Source organism: Stegodyphus dumicola, chromosome 10 (assembly GCF_044657685.1).
Source record: "Stegodyphus dumicola isolate Sdum_Otavi_A_Nest chromosome 10, ASM4465768v1".
NCBI classification, from domain to species: Eukaryota; Metazoa; Arthropoda; class Arachnida; order Araneae; family Eresidae; genus Stegodyphus; species Stegodyphus dumicola.
Genome location: NC_140777.1, coordinates 57,025,743 through 57,047,029, shown reverse-complemented (window position 1 = coordinate 57,047,029; position 21,287 = coordinate 57,025,743). Strand labels below are relative to the sequence as shown.

Below are 21,287 nucleotides of genomic sequence, written 5' to 3'. Positions count from 1 at the left end.
TTTCTTTTCATCTATATATGAAAAATAACAAAATCATGCTGTCAGAATGGAAATTCTTAAAAATATAAAACTCGTTTTCTTCGAACAAAAGTTTCTGAGAAATTTCTCTAGGTCAGCAGGTAGTAACAGGACCACTGACTGCTTTGTTTGAAAAACCCGATGAAGTGGATGATTTTACCCCCAAAAGGTTTGCTTTAACAAAGCAGATGCGGTCCAAATGGCTTTGCTGAGACGAGTTCGTATTTGAATAGCTTGAAGCTTGAAAGCTTGAGTTGGAAGACTTATTGTTTCCGAAGCAATCAGTCAGACAGCAATAAAATTTGTTATAGATATTTCTCTCTCTCTGTGAGTTCTTGAAATCTTGGAATGGGTGAAAGTTTATTTTGTTTTACATATATAAGGAAATTGCATGTAAAGCAAAATAATTCAAGGCACATATTGTATGTTAATCATTGTACATCCCCTCAGCTCTTCGGTTGGGTATTAAGAAAAGAAATTCCTATACTGCTTTTGTATTACTTGTATATTGAAAGATTTGAAAAAAATAGCTTCATAAGAAAAGTTTTTCTCCGATGAACCAATACAGCTGAAACATGTTTCTGTCTTCAAGTATATCCACAAAACATGAAGTAGTATTGTACTCTTTTGTATTCTATTGCATTTTTATATTAGTTCGTGGTAAATTTTTTTATTCTTAAATTTCTCTCTCTCTTTTCTTATAATACACAAGTACTCTTTCAAATATGGCTGACCTATGAACCTAAATTTTTATACTATAAAATTTTATATAAAAATTAGCCGTAATCATTGGACACAGCTTTGTGTATATTATATTCTTGAATGCATGCCTGCAATTAATACTAAGAATACTATTGATAAAATTCGTGATATAATTAATAATGAAAATACTGTTTAAGCTAAAAACCGATTTGAATCTTTTTTCATTATAGGGTAACATGAGCCAAACAACTTTCGTTAGAAATACACAATTATGCTAACTTGACACATCAGATAGAAAATATTTTATTGTCATCATCGGCTATGATAAAAGATTTTTACGCTTAAGATTTTGGATTATGATAAAGCACACAGGACCTATTTGTCTAAGGGAAAGGAAGTCTTCGGGGTAGATTTTTTTTGTGGGAAACAAACTGTTAATTCACAATCAATTGTACTTATGAAAAACCCCTAAACCCCCCATGCAGCCGCTAGAATTTACCGGTGCTCAGCTATCTTACCACTTGGAGACTAGTTGGCTTTCTGAACTTACGCTATACCTATCTGAATTTGAATATTTGCATAAAAAACAAGCAAAATAAAATGACACATTGTAAATAGTACATTTTACTGAAATCAAACTTTCTTTGAAAAAGGAAAATTAATTGTAAGGAATAAGATGGATGCATTTAATTAAACGGCGGGCAATAACAGCGCTGATCATATGTTTCGTATAGGAAATCATTTTCTTCGTGTTATCGTATAACGGAAAATATCCACAGATTATATTTTACAGTTTTTAAGAAGTCATGGTTTATCTGCTTTAAGAGAACACCTTCGTGGGCAATTTTCTAAATAAAATTGGCTTGAATTCACGTTAGGCATCGAGAAAATCATAAATACCACAAGCAGCTAAACTGTTCGGTTGCCAACAACAAAATACTAACATCCAGCAATCTTATTCACTCAACTATAGTGAACTTAAACTAATGTTTGTATATTATTAGTAGTATTAAAATAACGAAAATATTTATTCTAATAAAAAATTTTGTTTGAATATCCTCCTTAGTAAGGTATTTCCTTTGGTTGGAGATTTGTCAACAATAAATGCTATGTCTAAACAAGACATTTATTTAGAGCATAATGCTTCAAAAATGTATGCTGGGATCCCTAGAAAAAAAATATCGCCGGAAAATAGATCTCCGAAAAAATATTTAATTATTCATATTCTTATGATTAATTATTAAATAATTAATAACTTTTATAATTATTAAATGAAATGCTTATTTATACTTTACCAAATGTACAGCAACACTCTTTCTTTACAAAAATACCATATTGAATAAATTATATTGTAAGCTAATAAGTAACAACATGGCTTTGTTTAATTAAGATACAATAACAAGCCGAACAAACATTAAATTGGAAGTCAAACAACAAAAATCAGCGTTATATTTTCAAATTTTCACAATCTAATTTTCATTATATCTTATCTCGTTCATTTGCGCTTTTGCAGCTGAAGATGATGGTTCGGTAAAACCATCGAAACTAGTCTGTGAAAATTTGAAAATATAGCGCTGATTTTTGTTCTTTGACTTCCAAATTAATTGCTTTGTTTGTTATTAATGTGTCTCATCTTTCCTATTTCAGATAAAATTTACTAGTGTTTCTTGGACAAAGCAAGAATTTTTAATTTGAATCAATAAATTTATGATACACTGAAAACGGTTTCATGTTATAATTCCCTTTCTGAATATCTTGAATGTATATAAAAAAGTAAAATGCAAATTTAATATTAATATTATCACCCTTAAAAACACCCAAATATTTCGTTTATTACTCTCTTAAAACTACGTAATAATTAAGGAAAAAAGAAATTATTTAAAATAATTATTAGTTGCCTGCAGTTGAAGAATATAGGAAAATGCTGAACGTTTTAAAGATTTTTAATTAATGACAAAAATATAGAAAATCGGAAATAATACGAAATGTTTCAGCAATATCTCAGAAGGAATGAAAATTGCACCAGATATTTGTCAGAATATAATTTTAGTGATAGCAGTTTAATCAGTCTGCATTGAAATTCCGGTGATAATCAGTGACATACAGATTTAGGTTACTTAGGTTAAAAATGCGTAATAATTTAAAATTTAACCGGGTAAATTTTAAAACCAATTTATTTGAAAACTAGCAGCTTCGCAGCGAGCCTTCGTCTGGCTTTTAAATGTACCGGAAAAATGGCTGAAGGGAACTCCAAACGTTAAATTTAAAAACTGCGTAGGATTTTACTCTGCAGAACAACTTCATAAAAAAGTTATTACGTATAAACAAAATTACAATGAAATAAGCAATGTCCCTTAATACAAATATTAATTATCCTAATAAATAAATTAACCAAATTCCCTTTGCATTCATCTTGAGACCTCAAATGGTATAAAGGAGGTTAATAACTTTGTTTTCTAAAAAAATCAGTCAAAACTTTTCAATATCTTAAAAACAGTGAAATGAGCAATAAATAAAATAAAGGAATGCAAAAAAAAAAAAAAAAATTCTGAAAAGCAAAGTATAATTAATGATATTTTATCTTATGTTTTCAAGGGAAAAAATTACAATGAAATAAGCTATATCTCTTAATACAAATATTAATTATCCTAATTAAAAAATTAACCAACTTTCCGTAGAAGCACAAAAATCATGCAAAACTTTTCAATATCTTATAAACAGTGAAATAAGCAAAAAAAAAAAAAAAAAAAAATAACATGAAAGCAACTCAAAAAACATAAAATTCCGTGCAGAATTTTACTCCACAGAACAACTTTATAAAAAAAAATCAATAAAAATATATTATATTTATATAAAAATGACAATGAAATATGCCAATCTCTTAAAAACAGTGACATAAGAAATATGATGAAAAATTATTGCCAAACCCATATTTCTAAAAGAATGAAACTATTCAAAATGTTGCGATTTCATCAAAAATCTATCAACAACAATAAGACAAGAAAATTGTTGCCAAAATCACATTTTTAAAGATGTGAGATGTGAGAAATGTACTCGGAAGCTTCATTTAAAAAATCTTTTAAAAATACAAAATATTATCATTTTTCCAAAATTCTTTTTCTAAAAGCATTTGCAAAGATGAAAGTTTAACGTGTCCAAAAATCAAAGAAAAATAAACTGTACATTTTTAAAAATAAAATTGTTTCATAAGAATAAATTGAATTTAATTAAAAAATTAAATTTAAATACATATTTAATTAAATATTCTTTGCGCCATTGCTGCAAGGAATGAAATTTAAATTTAAACAAATTTAAATTCTTAAAAATACGTATAAAAGTAAAAAAGCAAATTTAAATTCTTAAAAATACGTATAAAAGTAAAAAAGCAAATTTAAATTCTAAAAAAAGGAAAAAAGCCGAAATAATTTAAAATAACTTAAAAAAAAAATTGCAAACATGTAAAAGATTTAATTCTCGAACTAATCTTTTAGAAAAAATCCCATTGAAAAAGTGTTAAGCTCCCTTTGTTAAATAAATTCGTATTTAATCGATTTATTGAAACACGAAATTTATTTCAAGTTCGTAAAATAGCTAAGTGCCTACGTTTCATGACGATATGAAAATGGAGTGTGTAGAGTAAAATCTCGCTTTCCTATAGCCCATTATGTTTCAAAATGACACGATTTCGTCACAAAACATGAAATTAAAAAAATTCGAATTCGAATTTCGAAAAAATCGCTTCGAAGTGAGTGCACTGGCTCTTGTGTAGATGTACCTATGTACCAAATTTCGTAGCCGTGGGTCTATTAGCTTACGCGCAGCGCGAACGAAAGGCGCGCACACACAGACAGACTTTTTCTTTTATTATATGTAGAGAAGATATGTAGAGATAAGATTGTTTAAGGGAAGGAAACTTTCAAGTTTCGCAGCTGTAGCCTGCGGCATTAAGACGATCATCACGGAGAGTCTAGCCGTTTGCAATTCTCTTGAGAGCTCACAGCTACCAAACAATATATAGCAATCAATCTCACTTAGCGGAATCATTGAAGTAAAATTCTGGGAGGGATGGGAAATAACAAAAGAACTGCTTGACAATTTTCAGAGGTTTAGGGTTATTTTCGCGACATTTTACGGGAAGTTCGGTCCAAAACTAGCGACAGTTTTAAAGGGATTCGCAGATAATTACTGGACAGGCTAAGGGTTAAAGTAGTAATGTATGCGAGCCAAGCAGAGATGAAAGCTGTTAGCCAAGAATCCGTTAAAGTAAAGATTGAAGCAGGTGAAGAGGAACTGAAAATAGAAATTAAATTAGAAATTACCTATGAAATAGAAAACAAATTCGAGGCTATGGAAGGCAGAATAGACGCTATTAAAAATAAAGTTGAACACATTGAAGAGAGAGTTTCTGCTGTGGAACAACAAACTGATGACAGAGTTACTGCGGTCACCAAAGAAGTTGATACCTTGAAGAAATTCGTAGCGACGGCAGAGAGCAATTCCGATGGTTTTAAATTTTTACATATGCCTGCTAGTCCCTTACTGAAGCTATCCACGTATGATGGAAAGAACTCATGGCAAGTATAAAAGTATATAAGATCTTTCTATAGTAGCAGATGTGAATGGATGCGATTCCCAAGCTAAGGCCTGTGATCTCACTGCTTCTTTTGACAGCAGACGCAGCGAATATCCTTCGGACTCTTTCCGAAAACCAAAAGCTGCGCCAGACAGAGCCTTAATTCCGACTTAGAGGAGCCTTCATTATTCCGACGAGTCTTGATTATTCGCTCTTTCGAATCTAGCTCCGGGGGAGTCTTGATTATTTTCTCTTTTCCTTTTCTGAGCTGTTTCTTTGAGTTCCATTTCGATTCTTTGAATACTGTGTCATAGAATAGCTGTGTTATATTAGGTGTTACCTTTTTTGTATAATAGTACTGTAATATTTATATAAAATAATAAATCATATTTTTATTTATTTACTTATTCTACTAATGTCTTGTAATTATGAGCTGTGAATTTTCATTAGAATTAGTATATAAACATAAATTTTTCCATGTAATGTATTATTTCAAGTTTGCGAAACAAAATGTTGATCCTTTCGTATAGAAGAACCTCGAGCGATATTTGGTATCATTTTATCACATTATATTTAAAAAAAAAAAAAAAAAAAAAAAAGGAAATTACTGGCATTGTCAGCTGACAATTTCCTGTTTTTTCGGGATCTACCTCCAATCTAAAAATTTATTTTTACATTGTCCTTTGTAGTAGCAAAGAACTATCAATAATAGTAATAAAATAATCTTATCAAAGTGAGTTTAGTTTTCATTATTTTTCAACTTTTATCCCTTTTTTATTCCAGAATTTTATTGTTGTTCTTTGTAGAAAGGTTTCTGTTTAGTGAATCTCGGAAGTACACTTGAAAGAAATCGGTCCAGGTAATAAGCGGTTTCGTTGAGTTGATTTCAGTGATTCCACTTCTTGTTCAATCCTTTCTGCTTTTCATCCAAACATTAAACACTATCCTCCACCCCCTGAAATATTTGACAAAGAAATAGACTGGATTAATGAAACCAAATACCTTGGAGTCACCCTAGATCAAAACTTACCTTCACAACCCACTTCCGCTCCATATCACACTCCTACCTCTTCTTGGTAGAAGAAGCAACTTATCTACTACAAACAAATTAATTTTATATCGCTCCATACTTCGTCCAGCCCTCCTTTATGCAGCTCCGATTTAGGAACATGCAGCTAAAACCAATATTAAACAATTACGAATTTCACAAAATAAAATTTTACGAGAAAATATCAATGCTCCTTGGGATATTCCAAACACCTAGTGACCTTCAAGTCAAACCTATTCAAGAGTATATTAAACGATTAGCGGTCAACTTCTTTCATTCAGTACAAACCCACAGTAATAGCCTTATTAGCGCTCTCGGACACTCCCCGCATCCCCGTGAAAAACATCGGTACCCGAGTGACATCCTACTCACATAAGAATTACAACCTTAATTGACTTCAACCTAAATTGACTCTGCGGTCTGTCACCCGCTATTACATCTTTTAACGACACTGACCTCACCCCCCCTCAATTCGCCGCCGTTAGCGCGGACCTGACTCTCTTTTTCCCCTCTGCCACACCTCCTTCTACACTACTCTTCTTTCTTTTTCTTAAAGATTGTTAGCAGAAGCCGAGTAAAAAGGTGTTTCTACATCTTGACACTCGAGAATAAAATATGATCTGTTTTAATTATTTGGCACGTAGGTTATTAGTTAGGCCTTCATGAACATGAGAAAAAACTTTCGTCGAAGCAACTCGAAACATCTAAACTCAGTCGCGGCAAATTGTGGGTGAATGTTTTATATTGTATTTGCATTTTATGATAAATATTTCTTAAATTGCTTTGAAGTAAGTGAAATTATATTTCCTGCAAGAAAAAACATTACTTAGTTCCATCATTATTTCGATAATAACTATGTAAGATGTTCATGGAATCAACTATTTACACTTCATTCAAGTTGCGTCATTGAATTCGAATTTATACAGTATGTTTGCGTGTAATTTCTGATAAATTTTTATTTGCAGAATGTAGTTTTTCTATTGAAGAATTGTGGAAATTGTTGTGGAGTTTCTCGGTGCATTCATTTCCCCGCTTATGTGTTTCATTTGAATCACAGTATTCGAATTATGATGAGGTGTGAACGTGAACATCTATTTTTTAAGAATATCTGTTCTTTTCTGTTATAGAAAAAAATAATAAGCAGTTTATATGCTACTACTTTAAAATGGAGGGTTATTCACCGTATTTTTTATGAGTAGTGATGATTATGGCACTTTTGAACGATTTTTTTTACAGAGAGTTTGCATATCCAAACGTAAGTGCAAAGTAAATAGTTAATTGCAAACACGTAAATGTCTTAGAGGAAGTAGTCTGATCTAATTTTGCGTTTGCGAAAATGTATGAAAATTTATTTTTCAGGATTAAATATTTAACTTGTCTTCTAGTGCCTGAATGTCTTTAACACAGCTGTGCTAAATTATAATCATGAACTCTGTTATCATTGTCCCATTTTTTGTGCATTAGTTATTAGAAAATGAACATATAATAGTAGTATTTCTACATCTCATTTAGACAGATAAATTATTTTACAGTTAAATAACTGATCTATCTTACAACAATTAATATATTGAAGGATATTTTCACCTTGTCACTTAAAAATGAGAGTTTTGGACTAAATTTAGTATAATTATATTATTGGTGAAAGTTTCATTAATTTCTTCATGTAATAAATAAAGCTGTCATCCATTTGGATGGTGCACATGATTCTACCAATTTTTTGTTTTATATGTGAAATTGCATACCTTTGTTAAAGTTAATTATTTGTCTGTTGCAATTTTATATGCCCTGTCAAGATTTTGACAGAATCTGCAAAATATTAACTTCTTGCTACAATTAATAAGCAAAGCATTCAATTTTCTTCTAATTGATTTCCCATACGCAGTGTTATGCTTAATGTGAATTTCTTCTGCAGCATTCTATCTAGTATTTTTGATTTTATTATATAGGAATAAATGCATTTTTGACAGTACAGTGACATTATGTAATCATAGAAAGGTGAATATTGGCAGCTTTCAAATATCCATAATTAAACAAAAACATTTTATGCTAAAAAGGGCAAAAATGCTAACAGATGGTAATTGAATATATAAATAAGTTGGGGTTTAATAATACATAGCTACAAGGCAATAAATTACTTATTGAGTGCAAGGTGGCAATGTTTTTTAAAATGATTTCCAAACTGTCGTAAGTCAGCAAACATTATCAGCATATAAAAAAAAAACATATTTTTTAGGAGTTTAAAATACAAATATTAATTATTAAGTAAGAATTGTGTGAAGTGTTAAAAGAAATAAATATAACACTTATCTTTAATGAAATAAAACACTTATCATTTAAAAAAAAAATTGTGTAATTTTTTATGCTATTTTTCATGTAGACAAGGATTTCTTTATCCTGGAATAAAGGATAAGACAATTGCAGCAACTAATCACTGGGTAAAGGCCATTTTCACAATCTCCCCAAAACAGTTAAAACTTCAATGCACACTAACAAAAATCAAAGAGCTATTCCACTTCTATTATTTTAAAAATAAAAGCAGTCAGAGAACACATGATCAAGGAAAAAATATCTCATTACCCCATTTGATAAAAATATAGTTAAGGGTGTCCCTTGGCGATTGGCCAGCAAGGCATAATTTCAAGATGGGCGCTATACAAAACCAAAATAGCAAGTCAAAGAATTGCACAAATTCGGTATCCATGTACACATCGATCTATTTTCACTTAAAAAAAATCAGAGAATTGCACAAACTCAACATTGCACACTCCCTTGACTTTGTGCATGTACACATCAATCTATTTTCACTTAAAAAAAATCAGGAGAATGATGACATCATATAATGTTAAAACAAAGTTACTAATCACCAAAACTGAATAAAATTTGTAGTCAATCGAAACTCAATAAACTGCATTTTAAATCGCACGATGAAATAACATAAAGGAAATATCGACTTAACCATATTCAGAAATTTCTGTGTCTTCAGTCTGTGGCACATAAAATTCCTTAACAGCATCCAAAAATTTTCTAAAATTATTGGAATTGGAATGTGTATACTGCTGTCACCACATAAATTCACAAAAATAAGAGTAAAAATTATCCTCCAAAGTGCTGGACTGTCAGTGGCGTTTCTTGTGTGAACCTCTCTTGTGACAAACCCATTTAAAGCCATCTGAACGATCTTCACATTAGACCATTTGCATTTCCTTCATACAAACAGGACACTTATAATGACTACTAAGTATACCTTCATTAACCAGTCAGTTAATGCTTCTTTCACCTTTCTTTCCAAATTGTACAGAAACTTTGGATTAATCTCTTCACATACAGCCATTTTACAGTGTACAGCACAAAATAAGCAACATACTTCCTAACTGACAAGTAAACAAAATAAGCAACATACTTCCTAACTGACAAGTAAGTCCCTGCAAATATTTTTCTGTCAGTCAAATTCACCGCAATCACGCAACCAATCACGCCATAATAGGGTTTCCATAACATTCAACTACTCAGGTTACCATAAATGAAATGACAATTTGACAATAAATGAAGCAATAACTTGGCAATAATCCAAGGAGCACCCTTAGACTAACCAAATGCATTCTCAAACAAATTGATTGTTCTTAGTGCAAAAATTTGTAATCTCCAGATCTCTGAATGAGATTTATATCACATTATAAATTAATTAGCTCCATTTATGGATTTTTGGGTGCATGTTCATTTTCAGAAGTAATGAAAATAAAATAATTTGGTCTTCAAAAATCTTGAAATCTTTCTGACATCATATTTACAAGTAATAATAGTTGAAATGTATTTGCAAGCTATGTAAAATTTTTTTGTGCTTGATGCAACCCTTAGACTGCCAGGATGACACCACTGTTCTTTAATTTTTTTTACAAGACTAATCATAATTATTTATATTACTTTTTCCTTATGCAGGTGCCATGCATTTTGTTGGTTTTTTTGGCTAATATTTTATAAGTGGGGTAAGTTGGCACCAAACTATTTTGGCCTTCAAAATTTGGCGTATTTTTTGGCAGCAATGAAAGCACTAAAATGTGATTTTTAAACGTAAACATAACAGTAACTTTTAAGTTTTGCTGTAGTGAAATGCCATTATTTTATGTAAGCAGAATAGTAAAATGAGATAACAGCTTTGCAAGTAAAAACATAGTTATATCTATGTAATTCATCATAAAATAGTAGAATGAACAATTCTTGTAAATAATCATTGAGTAAATAAATATATACATTTATCAAAGCAGAGCACTGCAAAGTGAGTTTTAAACATGAATAGCAGATTTTGTTTGTTTGCAGTGGTGAACAGCGATTATTATGTGCAAACAACAGTTATTATTATGTGCAAACAGAATAGTAAATGAAATTGATTAAATGATAAAACAAGGTCATGGAATTCAACATGATAAACAACTTTCATTCAAAACTTTAAATATTCCACATCTTTTGATTGCCGTATGCAAGAAACAAAACTAAAAAAATAATTAACTAAATAAAATTAAATGAAAACATTCATAACTTTACGTCATCTGAAATCCAATATTCTCCCACCAACAATAACTTAACCTTCTGCAAATATTTATATTAATATAATAACAAACACAGTATTTCAAAATTAAATTTAAAAAAAAAAATCTTCTGGCTGCACTAAACTCGCACTCTTACAATTATCGAAATAAAGCTCTCTAGGTTTGCTACAAGAAAACATACAGCCAGAAACTACAACCAAATCAAAATCACACCAAATAAAAACTTGCCAAGTTTGGTGCTCACCCCGATTATGGAATATTAACCGGATTAACCGTTTTTTTTTATTGTGAATGCTCAATTAAATGTGTTAAATGAAACATGCACATATACAAATTTGATCCCCAAATTCTGCTATCATTGGATCTCGGCGTATGTCTGGCTACTCTTTCTCATGTGCCAAAAAGCGTGCAGGATGGTAAACTACATTATTTAGTTTAAGATTTTTTTTTAGGCATAAAACTGGATTTAACATTGAAATTAATTGCATTTTTTTAAATTTTTGATTTTTTTTACATTTAATTATAATTTTTTATAAGCTTCTGAAACTTAAATGGTAAACATGTTGAGGTGTTGTGATCTGAAATTTTCTGTTTGAAATTTAATTTTTTATTGTTTTTGTATGGTGGAAATGGGGTATTTCATGCATTTAAAATAGAATATTAAAATGTTTAAATTTTTGGTACTTTCAGATTATTCACACCCCTTTCTGCAAAATTGCCAACTCTTTGGCGACTAAATTTTTGCTTAGCTAACATGTGAATGGCAGCAGTCATTTTCAAGATATCAGTATACTAAAAATTTCGTAAAAGAACAGCTAGTGAATAAAATGAAAAAAAAAATCCCTAATAAAACTTTTCTCTTTCAAGAAATCCTTATTTATTTATTTTTTTAATTCTCTTCATTTACACAGTGATTTGTTTTCACCAAAAAAATCAGATAATTGGCTTCATATACAAGCTTGGCATTCCACAAACTTCTCCAAACGTACACAGTGACCTGTTTTCACTTAAAAAAAGTCAAAGTCCGGAATACCGAATTCTAATACTTTGCTTATAATTTTTCGCATGGCATTTCCATAAAATTTGATAGTTTGAGAAACGCAACTTCATTTTTGCATTCTCTACTATTGTCCCAAATGCTTCTTTTCTGAAGAAATGCAGTGTGTTCTTTTCCTTCAATCGTGAAACTCCATAGTCCCATTATACTTCATTACAAGCAAAAAAAATAGGTTCTTTTGTGCTGTCGGGACCGGATTGTGAAATGTGTGTATGTATGCATGCATAAATGCACATGTACATATATACATTTGTGAATCCAATCCCAATAACCTATCAAAAAATATATTCAGTGCAAAAATAAGCAGTGATCAGAAAATAATCAGCCAGTCTTGATGATGAAAATTTATGTGTATATGCTGAATGTGCATATATATGTGGGTTGCTATGTAAATACATTTAGGTGACATCATAGCTTACCACATTTTGGCAGCATAATACATTATCTTGTAAATGCTTTTTGTAAGGGGATATGCAGAGAATCAGAACGAACTAAATGATTTTGTACTGAGAAAAGTTAGTATGAATTTTTTTAATGAAATTTCCTGTGCTTATTTCTGAATATTTTAATATTTCTAGATTCATAAATTTGAGATGTAGATGTTTCCCAAACACAGCTTCCTTATCTTTCGTGCTGCACTCTTGAATATATTATTCCCTTTACACATGGCGTGGAGGTCACATGGAAAAAGTAATGCAGAGCTTATACAGAATTTAAAACGTAAGTTTGACCCATTTTTATGTATTGTTCAGAATTACACAAGCATTTCATATAACAGGTCTATAAACATTAGATTGTATGTTGCTTTGTAGGCAGTTTGATATAAATAGACAATTTGTAGCCAGTTGTATAGCTAGAAAATTGCTTATTTAGTTAAAAAGTATATACGGGATGTAAGATAAGATCTTTTGGAGTTTTTGAAAATGAGTGCATTTTCAAAAAGTGTTATTTAAAGTCTTATTAAAGTCATGTTATCATTCTTGAATTGGACTTTTGCTTTGAAAATTTTCGCTACTTTTCCATTTCGCCGGCGCAGGTGATAAAGTCCCTAAATATGATACAACCGGCTCCAAATGGATTTTCTGGGGTGGTGTTAACCTTTTCCCTTCACACTTTCAAAACAAAGTCGCGGTCAAAAATGGATGGAAAAAAACCAATGAAAATTTGGGATTGGCCGAGAAAACAGGAAGAATCTGTCAGATTCTTTCAAGCAAAAGACATTTTGCCTAATATTGCCGGCAATTTTAGACAAAATATTATTTAATTTCCTGATTATTAACACATGTGGCAATCTGGTTATCTGATTATTAACACGTGTGGCATCTGGTTAGTATTTAGGTGAAAATTCAGTGGCGCTGCAACCTTCAATTTGTCACAGTAAAAGAAGTATCTTGAGTTTTTTTAAGTGTATGAGGTTTATTTTTGGTTGAGTGAAGAATTAACCTCAGTTAAATAATGTGAAAAAGAGTTGGAAATCAGTCACGAAACAGTTGTGGACTCGAATAAGTATGTATGCGAGGTTTGTGTGGATTCTTTGCTTAAATGTCAACAGCAGAAAATAGGCGGACCTGGAATGATCACCGAAGTGAATGAGAGGTATGTTTATGAAATGTAAAAACATTGTGGGACAAGTTCTACCTCAACAGTGGATCTTTGGTGGAGTTTGCTGTAAAAGAAACAAATGTTTATTTGTGAAGGTGTAAGACCGATCCATAAGCAGTATATTAGAAGAAATTAAAGAAAATATTGGAAAAGGAACTATAATATATTCCGATTCATAGAAATATACTTCACTAAAAAACTGGGAGAGGAAAGTGTCGGAACATTTCAAACTGAACCATAAATACACTTTTGTCGATCCAGAAACTGGAATGCAGATACAAAAAGTAGAAAAACTGAGGGGTAGTGTCAAATGGCAAAATAAGAAACATAGAGGAACGGCACATGATCATCTGGAAAATTCTCTCGCAGTATTTATGTGGAGAAGGGGAACAAAAGACCCGTTTGAAAAAATTTTAAACGATATTAAAATGTTTGTGTCTCCAAAGTAAAATATTCTTAAAAGTAACATTTGTTAACATTTTTTTTTTATGTGTGTACTGTGTGTTGTTGTCAATAAAATTTGCTTGACAAGATCTGAAGCATTATTAAAATTTTTTTACATGTATACTCTGTGTTGTCGGCAGTAAAGTCCGCTTGGTAAGATTTACGCAGGCGAAATGGAAAAGTACCGAATTTTCTTGTACTGTCTCATCTACTGTATTAGGCTAAGTTCACGTTGACTTAACAATTTAAAGTTGTAGATTTTTTTTTTTTTTTTTTCCTGTGGTTTAAATTTACTAAAAGAAAAATCTCATTATCACTGATTTTACTTGAAAGCTGCACAGCTGAAAGTAAAGTATCGTATTTGACGGCATGTAAGATGCACCCTTATTTAGAAGGCCACACGTAAGTAAAAAAAGTTTCAATAGTCCGCACGATAGCATAATAACTTAAAATGTGGTTTCTTTTAGTTCTCACGTTTCGTAAAAGCCAAATAAACAATCATTGAATGCAATTACCAAACATATTTTTACTAAGGAAAATTACCAAACGGGAAGCTATTTTGAACATGATATGTAAATTTCAATAGTGAATAAATGAATGAACGGCAAGCAATCAAACATAACACAAAATAAAGCAGGAAAAAAAAAAAAAACCCCACAGATTCAAGGAAAATGTTGCCTATCATGAAATTAGACTTTAATCACTTTCAAAACCATAAAAATCCTTTTCACTATCAAAAACGAGAATATCGTCATCACTACTGTTTCCGTCATCGTTAGTATCACCTTCTTCGAATAATGAATGCGTCGTCTTCTGTTCCATCAAGAGCATTACTGATTCCGCACTTCTTTACGATTACTTCAGCCTTTACGTCCTCCCAAGATCTTTTTACTCACTCGCACACTTGTGAAATAGAGGGCCGCTTCATTCTACCTGAGGGTGTGATGTGTCTCTCCTATCCGCTTGTTCCATCGTTCTTGCAATTTTTCCTTAAATAGCTTATTCACAGATACATGTAAAGGCTGCAGTTGGCTAGTCAGTCCACCAGGAATGACAGCTGTTTGGGTTTTTACAGAGTAGCACTGAGTCATAGAAAGTCTATGTAAAGAAGGAAGGCTCCATAGACGTAATGTGACCGTCGAATCTGTTGGAACTTCGACATCAGCTTCGAGCTTTTGTGCTTTTTGGCGACAGATATTTCATGCATGCGCAAAATAATTATGGCAGATGTAAAAAAAGTGATGTGTGTCTAGATCTTTATCCGGGTTAAAAATAGCATTCAGTATTGAAAGTTAACCTGTGTCCTTCATGTATAAGACGCAGGTAACTTTTTTTAGACCAAATTTAGGAAAAAAAGTGTGTTTTATATGCCGTCAAATACGGTATTTATGAAAACTTGACTGACATCTATCTGAAAACTTTCCATTGAAATTGAAATTGCAGCGTGTAGAATTGCTTATCAAAAATAAAGAAAAATTGTGAAAATTAAGTGAACAGTAAAGTATGCAGTGATAAAAGTTGCATAGTAGTGGTTTATTTTCGGGAGCTGCTTTTAGGGAAAACCTGTTAAGTGGGTCATTAGATGTATCAAAGACATCTATTAAACAAATCACTTTTACAAATTAGATTTCAAGTAAACTGTGCAAAATGCAATTACATTGTGTGGTACTTTGTTAGACGGTTCTACGGATTTTTGGCGATTTACAATGGCACGGTTTTTACAATCGTCAGCCATCTTGAAAAACGCTATTTTTACGTATTTTATGCATAGTAAAGTATTCGAAACTTGAATATTGTTAAAAATAATGGGTTAATTTTTTGTTGAAAACGTTGTTTTTTAAGATGGCTGGCAAATGTAAATAAATACATTTACTAAGATTATAAAATACTAAAGGTTAAATTATTACATCATATAGCAAAGAAAAAGAATAAAAACGTGGCACCAACGTGAAATTGAATTAAAATATTACTCAAATTGAATATAGAATTAAAAATATCATACCAACATTTAAAAGAATTAAAATATTACTTAAATTCAAGTACTTTTAAAATAAGTTTCATACTATATAATTATTTAACATTAAAACATATGGGCAATAAGTATCTCGGCAGTTTTTGAAAACAGTATATTAATTTCTGGTACTATTCAGTTTTGAGAATCGTAAAAATATTGCAGCGAAAATGTATGCGCAAAATCTAAGAAACATGCCCATTTAACAGCACGCCAAATCTAGCCTATGCACAGATTTCAGATTGCGTAAGTTTATATAGTTCTATATTTCTTAAGACGCAATTGAAATACTAGTTTAATTTTTAAATCTTGCACAACACAACAATTTACACAAACAACAACGCAAAAATAACAATTTGGGAATTGCCTATGATGAAAAGTCTGCAATAGAATTTTGGGTAAAGTGCAGAATCACCCACTGCTTAACGTGGTTTTAAGAAATGCACATACTCAGTATCCATGTACACATCAACCTATTTTCACTTTAAAAAAAAGTCCTAAAATTGCACAAGAATGGCACTGTGCACACCCTTGACTTTATCTATGTACACATTGACCTATTTTTACTTAAAAACTAAAAGACAATTGATAAAAATCCAATTGTTTTTATCCTTGTAAAAAGCAGCAAACAAATAAATGGGTGATTCTGCACTTTGCCAAGAATTTTTTCAAAGAAAAAGCGTCATTTATTATAGAAAACTATGTTTGAATAACGAACGAGATGAAATTGTGCTTTAGCGATAACTTGGTAGTGAAACAGCAATGCAGGCATCTATTATGTTTAGCAATTTTTATATAAATTATAATATTGATTTGAGATAGTTATTTACTCTTATGCTTCCATTCAGTCATGTTTAGCCTTTTTTATATAAATTATAATAATTAAAAAGTATAATATGAAATTAACCTTTCATCTAAATTAAAACATCAATCTTAGATAGTTATTTACTATTATACTTCCTTTCTTACATTAGGGTTGCCGCAATTATTTTTTGGCAGCACTGGCATCAACAATAGTTTGGCGATTTTTTACGGCCGTCAAAACCGAATAGTACCTAATTTCTTAATAAAAATTGAAGTATACAATTATAAAGTAAAAGAAAAATATGTACTTACATTTTTTGGTACTTTTCCGTTTTGCCGGCGCAAGCGATAAAGTCGCCAATAATGGTACAACCGATGCCAAACGGAATATTCTCGCTGGTAACCTTTTACGCCTCATTTTCAAAACAAGTCGCAGCTTTTTCCTATCAAATTGATTGTTTCTTTCAATACTGGCACATAATTTTATAGAATTTTTATCAGATAGTTCAGTTTTATGTCTAAGGCCATTTTCGGTAATTAAATCAATTAGGATGCAATCATAGCGCTTACTCGAAGCCGAAAATATAGAAAAGGTAAAGTCAAGGGTTAAATTCATCAATTCTAATGAGAATGCATTAGCGAAGTAAAGCACTGCAGTTTTACATAATTTCTGAGTAAGCTATTCGTACGAATTGAAATATTTCTTGCATTTAAACTTGTGTTCCAAATTAAGATTTAACATGAAATTAATGTAGATAATTACTGAGAGCATTAGATTTTTGTAGAGTAGAGTACGTGACATGAGATCGCTTGGGGTCACGTGATATGAACCGGCGAATCAGGATGTTGAACCATGAAAGCATAGTAAATTCTTAAATTAATGTCTTTTTACAAATTTGTTGTCTTTATTTATTGGCTTTCTATAAAATTTTAAGCGATATTAAAATGTTTATGCCTTCTTTTTTAAAAAGAATTCTTAGAACTAACATATTTTTAAAGATGTTTTATGTGTATACTGTATGTTGTCGCCAATAAAGTCTGCTTGGCGAGATTTGCGCCGGCGAAACGGAAAAGTACCCATTTTTTTTTAGTATTTTACCTGTTGTATATTGATAAGTACTACAAAAAAAAAACCGGAATCGCATTTTTTTTTAGAATTTTACCTGTCGTATATTGATAAGTACTAAAAAAAAAAAAAAAAAAAAAAAAAAACCCCGGAATCATAATTTCAATATCGATGAAAAAAAATTGCCGGTAAAAAAGGAGGAATGTCTAATACTTTTTTTACTGTTATAGTTGTTATTTTTACCACCGTGACCACAATATCATATACGGCCGTCCTCAGAATCAGCTCTTTTAATGATGTTCATCTGTAATCCACATCTCTCGCACTTCATTGAAGAAGCAATTAGCAAGGTTTCCTCCAAAAATTTAAAATAAATTTCCTCTGACCCTTGTAGCAATTTATAAAATAAATCTTTGATTAAGAAAGCCAGGTTGGACAAAGTAAGGTAAGGTCTCAAAGGACAATTTTTAACTCCGATACCAATAATTCTTGGTACTTACCAATAACAACATTAATCTTTGAAAGAGACATATCTGTTTCCTATAAAATCTAAGGAATTTGAAGAGATGAATAATAAAATTTTAAAATGGCACGGCTATGCACAAATATTCAGTAACCAATCAGGGAGCTGATTACAGCTCATTAATGCACAAATATTTTGTAACCAATCAGGGAGCTGATTACATCACGCATAGAATTAAAATTATTTATATAATCATACATAATAAAATCATTTTTAAAAAAATGCAAAATTAAATTGTATTTTAATATTTTAACTGCCAAAAATAATGTTTAAAACATTAAATTTATAGATATTAAAAACAATTTCTTTTAAAGTAAGGTGACATCATTGATTACATCATCCACAACATAAAATTATATAAAATATCATAAACAATAAAATTTTAATTTCAAATAAAAATGCAAAATTAAATTGATTTTTAACCCATTCACGACGGGCACGTCTGTTACCGAAATGTTCTCTTGGAACGGCACATTAACCGGATACGTCGCCTTGCAGGGACGGGCAATTCGCGCTGCTAAGCCTAACTTTGGAAAAAAATGCGTATAAATTAAATTTGTCATATAATTGTTCCAATTTTTGAAGAATTATGAGAAGTACATTCAGGTAGTTGTCAGAATTAATTTTAAACCTTTATTGTTATATTTTCCTTAAAAATTTTATTAAATGCTCATTCTAGAATAATATATTTTTTCCTTTATCCCACAATTAAATATATATGGAAAAATATCCAAACAACCGCAGATTTTATTTAATACAACACATAAGTAAAAGTTAAAAATATTAAAACTGTCTTTCATAAAAATTCAATATGAAAACAATGAAAAGGAAGCAATATTTCAAAAAAGAGACAGTGTATGATATTCTTTGAAACATGGGTGTACTCGTAAATCCAGTGTTACAAATGTCACAGGAATAGAATATCAGCAAATTTGACTCATTTAGCATTTGTGTATCTTCTATGGTCAGATAGTGCTTTTGTTTTGTCATTAAAAAATAGAACATTAAAAAAAAAACTTTCTCTAAGTCATACAAAGTATTCGTCTCAATGCCGGAAAAATCTAACAGTAATAAAAAAGTCTCTAATAATAGAACATCTACTCCACTATACGAGGATAAAAAAATAAATTAATTAAATTAAAAAGCATTCCAGAGCACCAAGAACATGTTTGTTTGTTTATATGAAATGAGGCAGTAAGAGCTGTCACGTTACTCAACACCTACGAATTAGCATTTGTGTATATCCTTCTACCTTCAGATACCTATATCGCAAAAATAAAAATAAAAAGTACCTCAAAGCATCCAGAACACGTGCATTTGGTGCATTTGTTTATATCAAATGATGCAGTTAAAGAGACATTACATTGCTCAACACCCACCCATGAATCTCCCTCTCATTCCAAAATAAAAAACTTTGCATAGGAATGAAGGTAAACTTGAAGGTAACTTAACTTTCAATATATTTCCCCATAACAGACATACAGCTACATCTAGTGGCAAAAAAAAATATTAATTAAACGTTCTATCTAAAAAGTCGTATATGGTATGCCCGGCCATACAGTGAATTAAATGGCGATTCAAATATGACACACCTGGCCGTGAGGTAATGTTCGCTGCTGATGCATTTTTGACATGCCTGTACCGAACGGGTTAATATTTAGAAGCCATAAATAATATTTAAAACACAGAATTTATGCATAATAATAAAACTCATTATTTAAAAAATAAAATGACAACAAATTATCAGTTACCATAAATAACTTCTCCAGCAATGGGTTTACCATAAGTCGTATTGCTTGCCAAAATCCGTGCAACCGTTTACCAAAGTAGCATCTTACATTGCATAAAGTGCTTCATTAATCTTAGTATAAGCTGTACAACTAGTGGACATCTAAAAGAGGAGTGGATATTTGGCTTTATGAGGCTGTCTAATCAACTATATGTATAGGCACATGTTTAGATAGAGATTTAATGATGCCTTTTACAGGTAGTTAAGAGAAGCTAACTTTTCACATCGGTCTGAAGTACAGTGGATAACACTGAACATGATGATGATTTCATTCTAACATAGCTAATTTCTCCTATAGCCTATGTTCCAGCTGTTACATAGTTGACCATCCAACAAATCATTGCAGCAGTAGTATTGAACGTGTCTCAGTTTGTGTTTTTATATCATTGCATGCACGTAGATTAATGCAGTATCAGAGTGACTTGGAAAACAGAATGGTATCAAATTATCATTGACGGTGAGTGACATGTCTGTGTCATTCATCACCAAAGATGGATGAGTGTGGATTACAGTACGATGGATGAGTATGGATATGGTGCTGATGTGACAAGTTTTAGACAATGCAATCATTTATATTAACTGACACACATCCTAATCATGTTTCAACGATTAAAACAGTGCATAGAAAAAAAGCTATATTCAGGCTAGACATCAATTATGTTAGACGTTTTTCCTTGAGTATATATAGGATAATTTAATAGCTGTTTTGTATGTTTAAGTTGTAGAACCTCTAGGACTCCTTTCTTAGACAGTGTAAACTGTTTCATGTTTCAGCAAAACAATACATATCCACATTTGATAAATATTTCAGAATGCTTTTAACTACTTCGATGGGTGTATCATATATGCATCAGTACTTAATCCTCTTATGTGACAGCACACTGCTTAGTGCAACTCGTGTTGGAGATGGTGTGTTGTTGCAATAGTACGATCTCGCATCGCTAAGCCTAACCCTAGAAAATTAGGCAATTTCTAATAGAATTTAGGCATATGCCCTATTTTTTTAGGTAATATATTTATTCCTTTAATGTGAAGGTCTTACATGTTGATTGTTACCTAAATATTCATGCTTTTAAATTTTAGAAAAAATTGTGCTATCTGTTATT

At 31.0% G+C, this 21,287-nt stretch overlaps 1 protein-coding gene across 4 annotated transcripts in view; it reads left to right on the top strand.

Moving 5' to 3' along the window:
* Window positions 1–6,979: 6,979 nt before the first annotated feature.
* The window catches only part of Pcmt (Protein-L-isoaspartate (D-aspartate) O-methyltransferase), a 51,918-nt gene continuing 37,610 nt past the window's right edge, over window positions 6,980–21,287 (top strand). For 2 of the 4 annotated variants that reach the window (XR_004756966.2, XM_035351072.2), the window contains exons 1-2: window positions 6,980–7,129; window positions 12,521–12,662. Coding sequence is in view for 1 of the 4 variants with exons in the window: in XM_035351072.2 (XP_035206963.1) it covers window positions 12,542–12,662 (121 nt within the window). In the remaining 3 variants the exon portion in view is untranslated. Of the gene's footprint in view, window positions 7,267–12,520; window positions 12,663–21,287 lie in introns of all 4 variants that reach the window. The other 2 variants (XR_004756967.2, XR_015043404.1) reach the window with 2 other exon arrangements.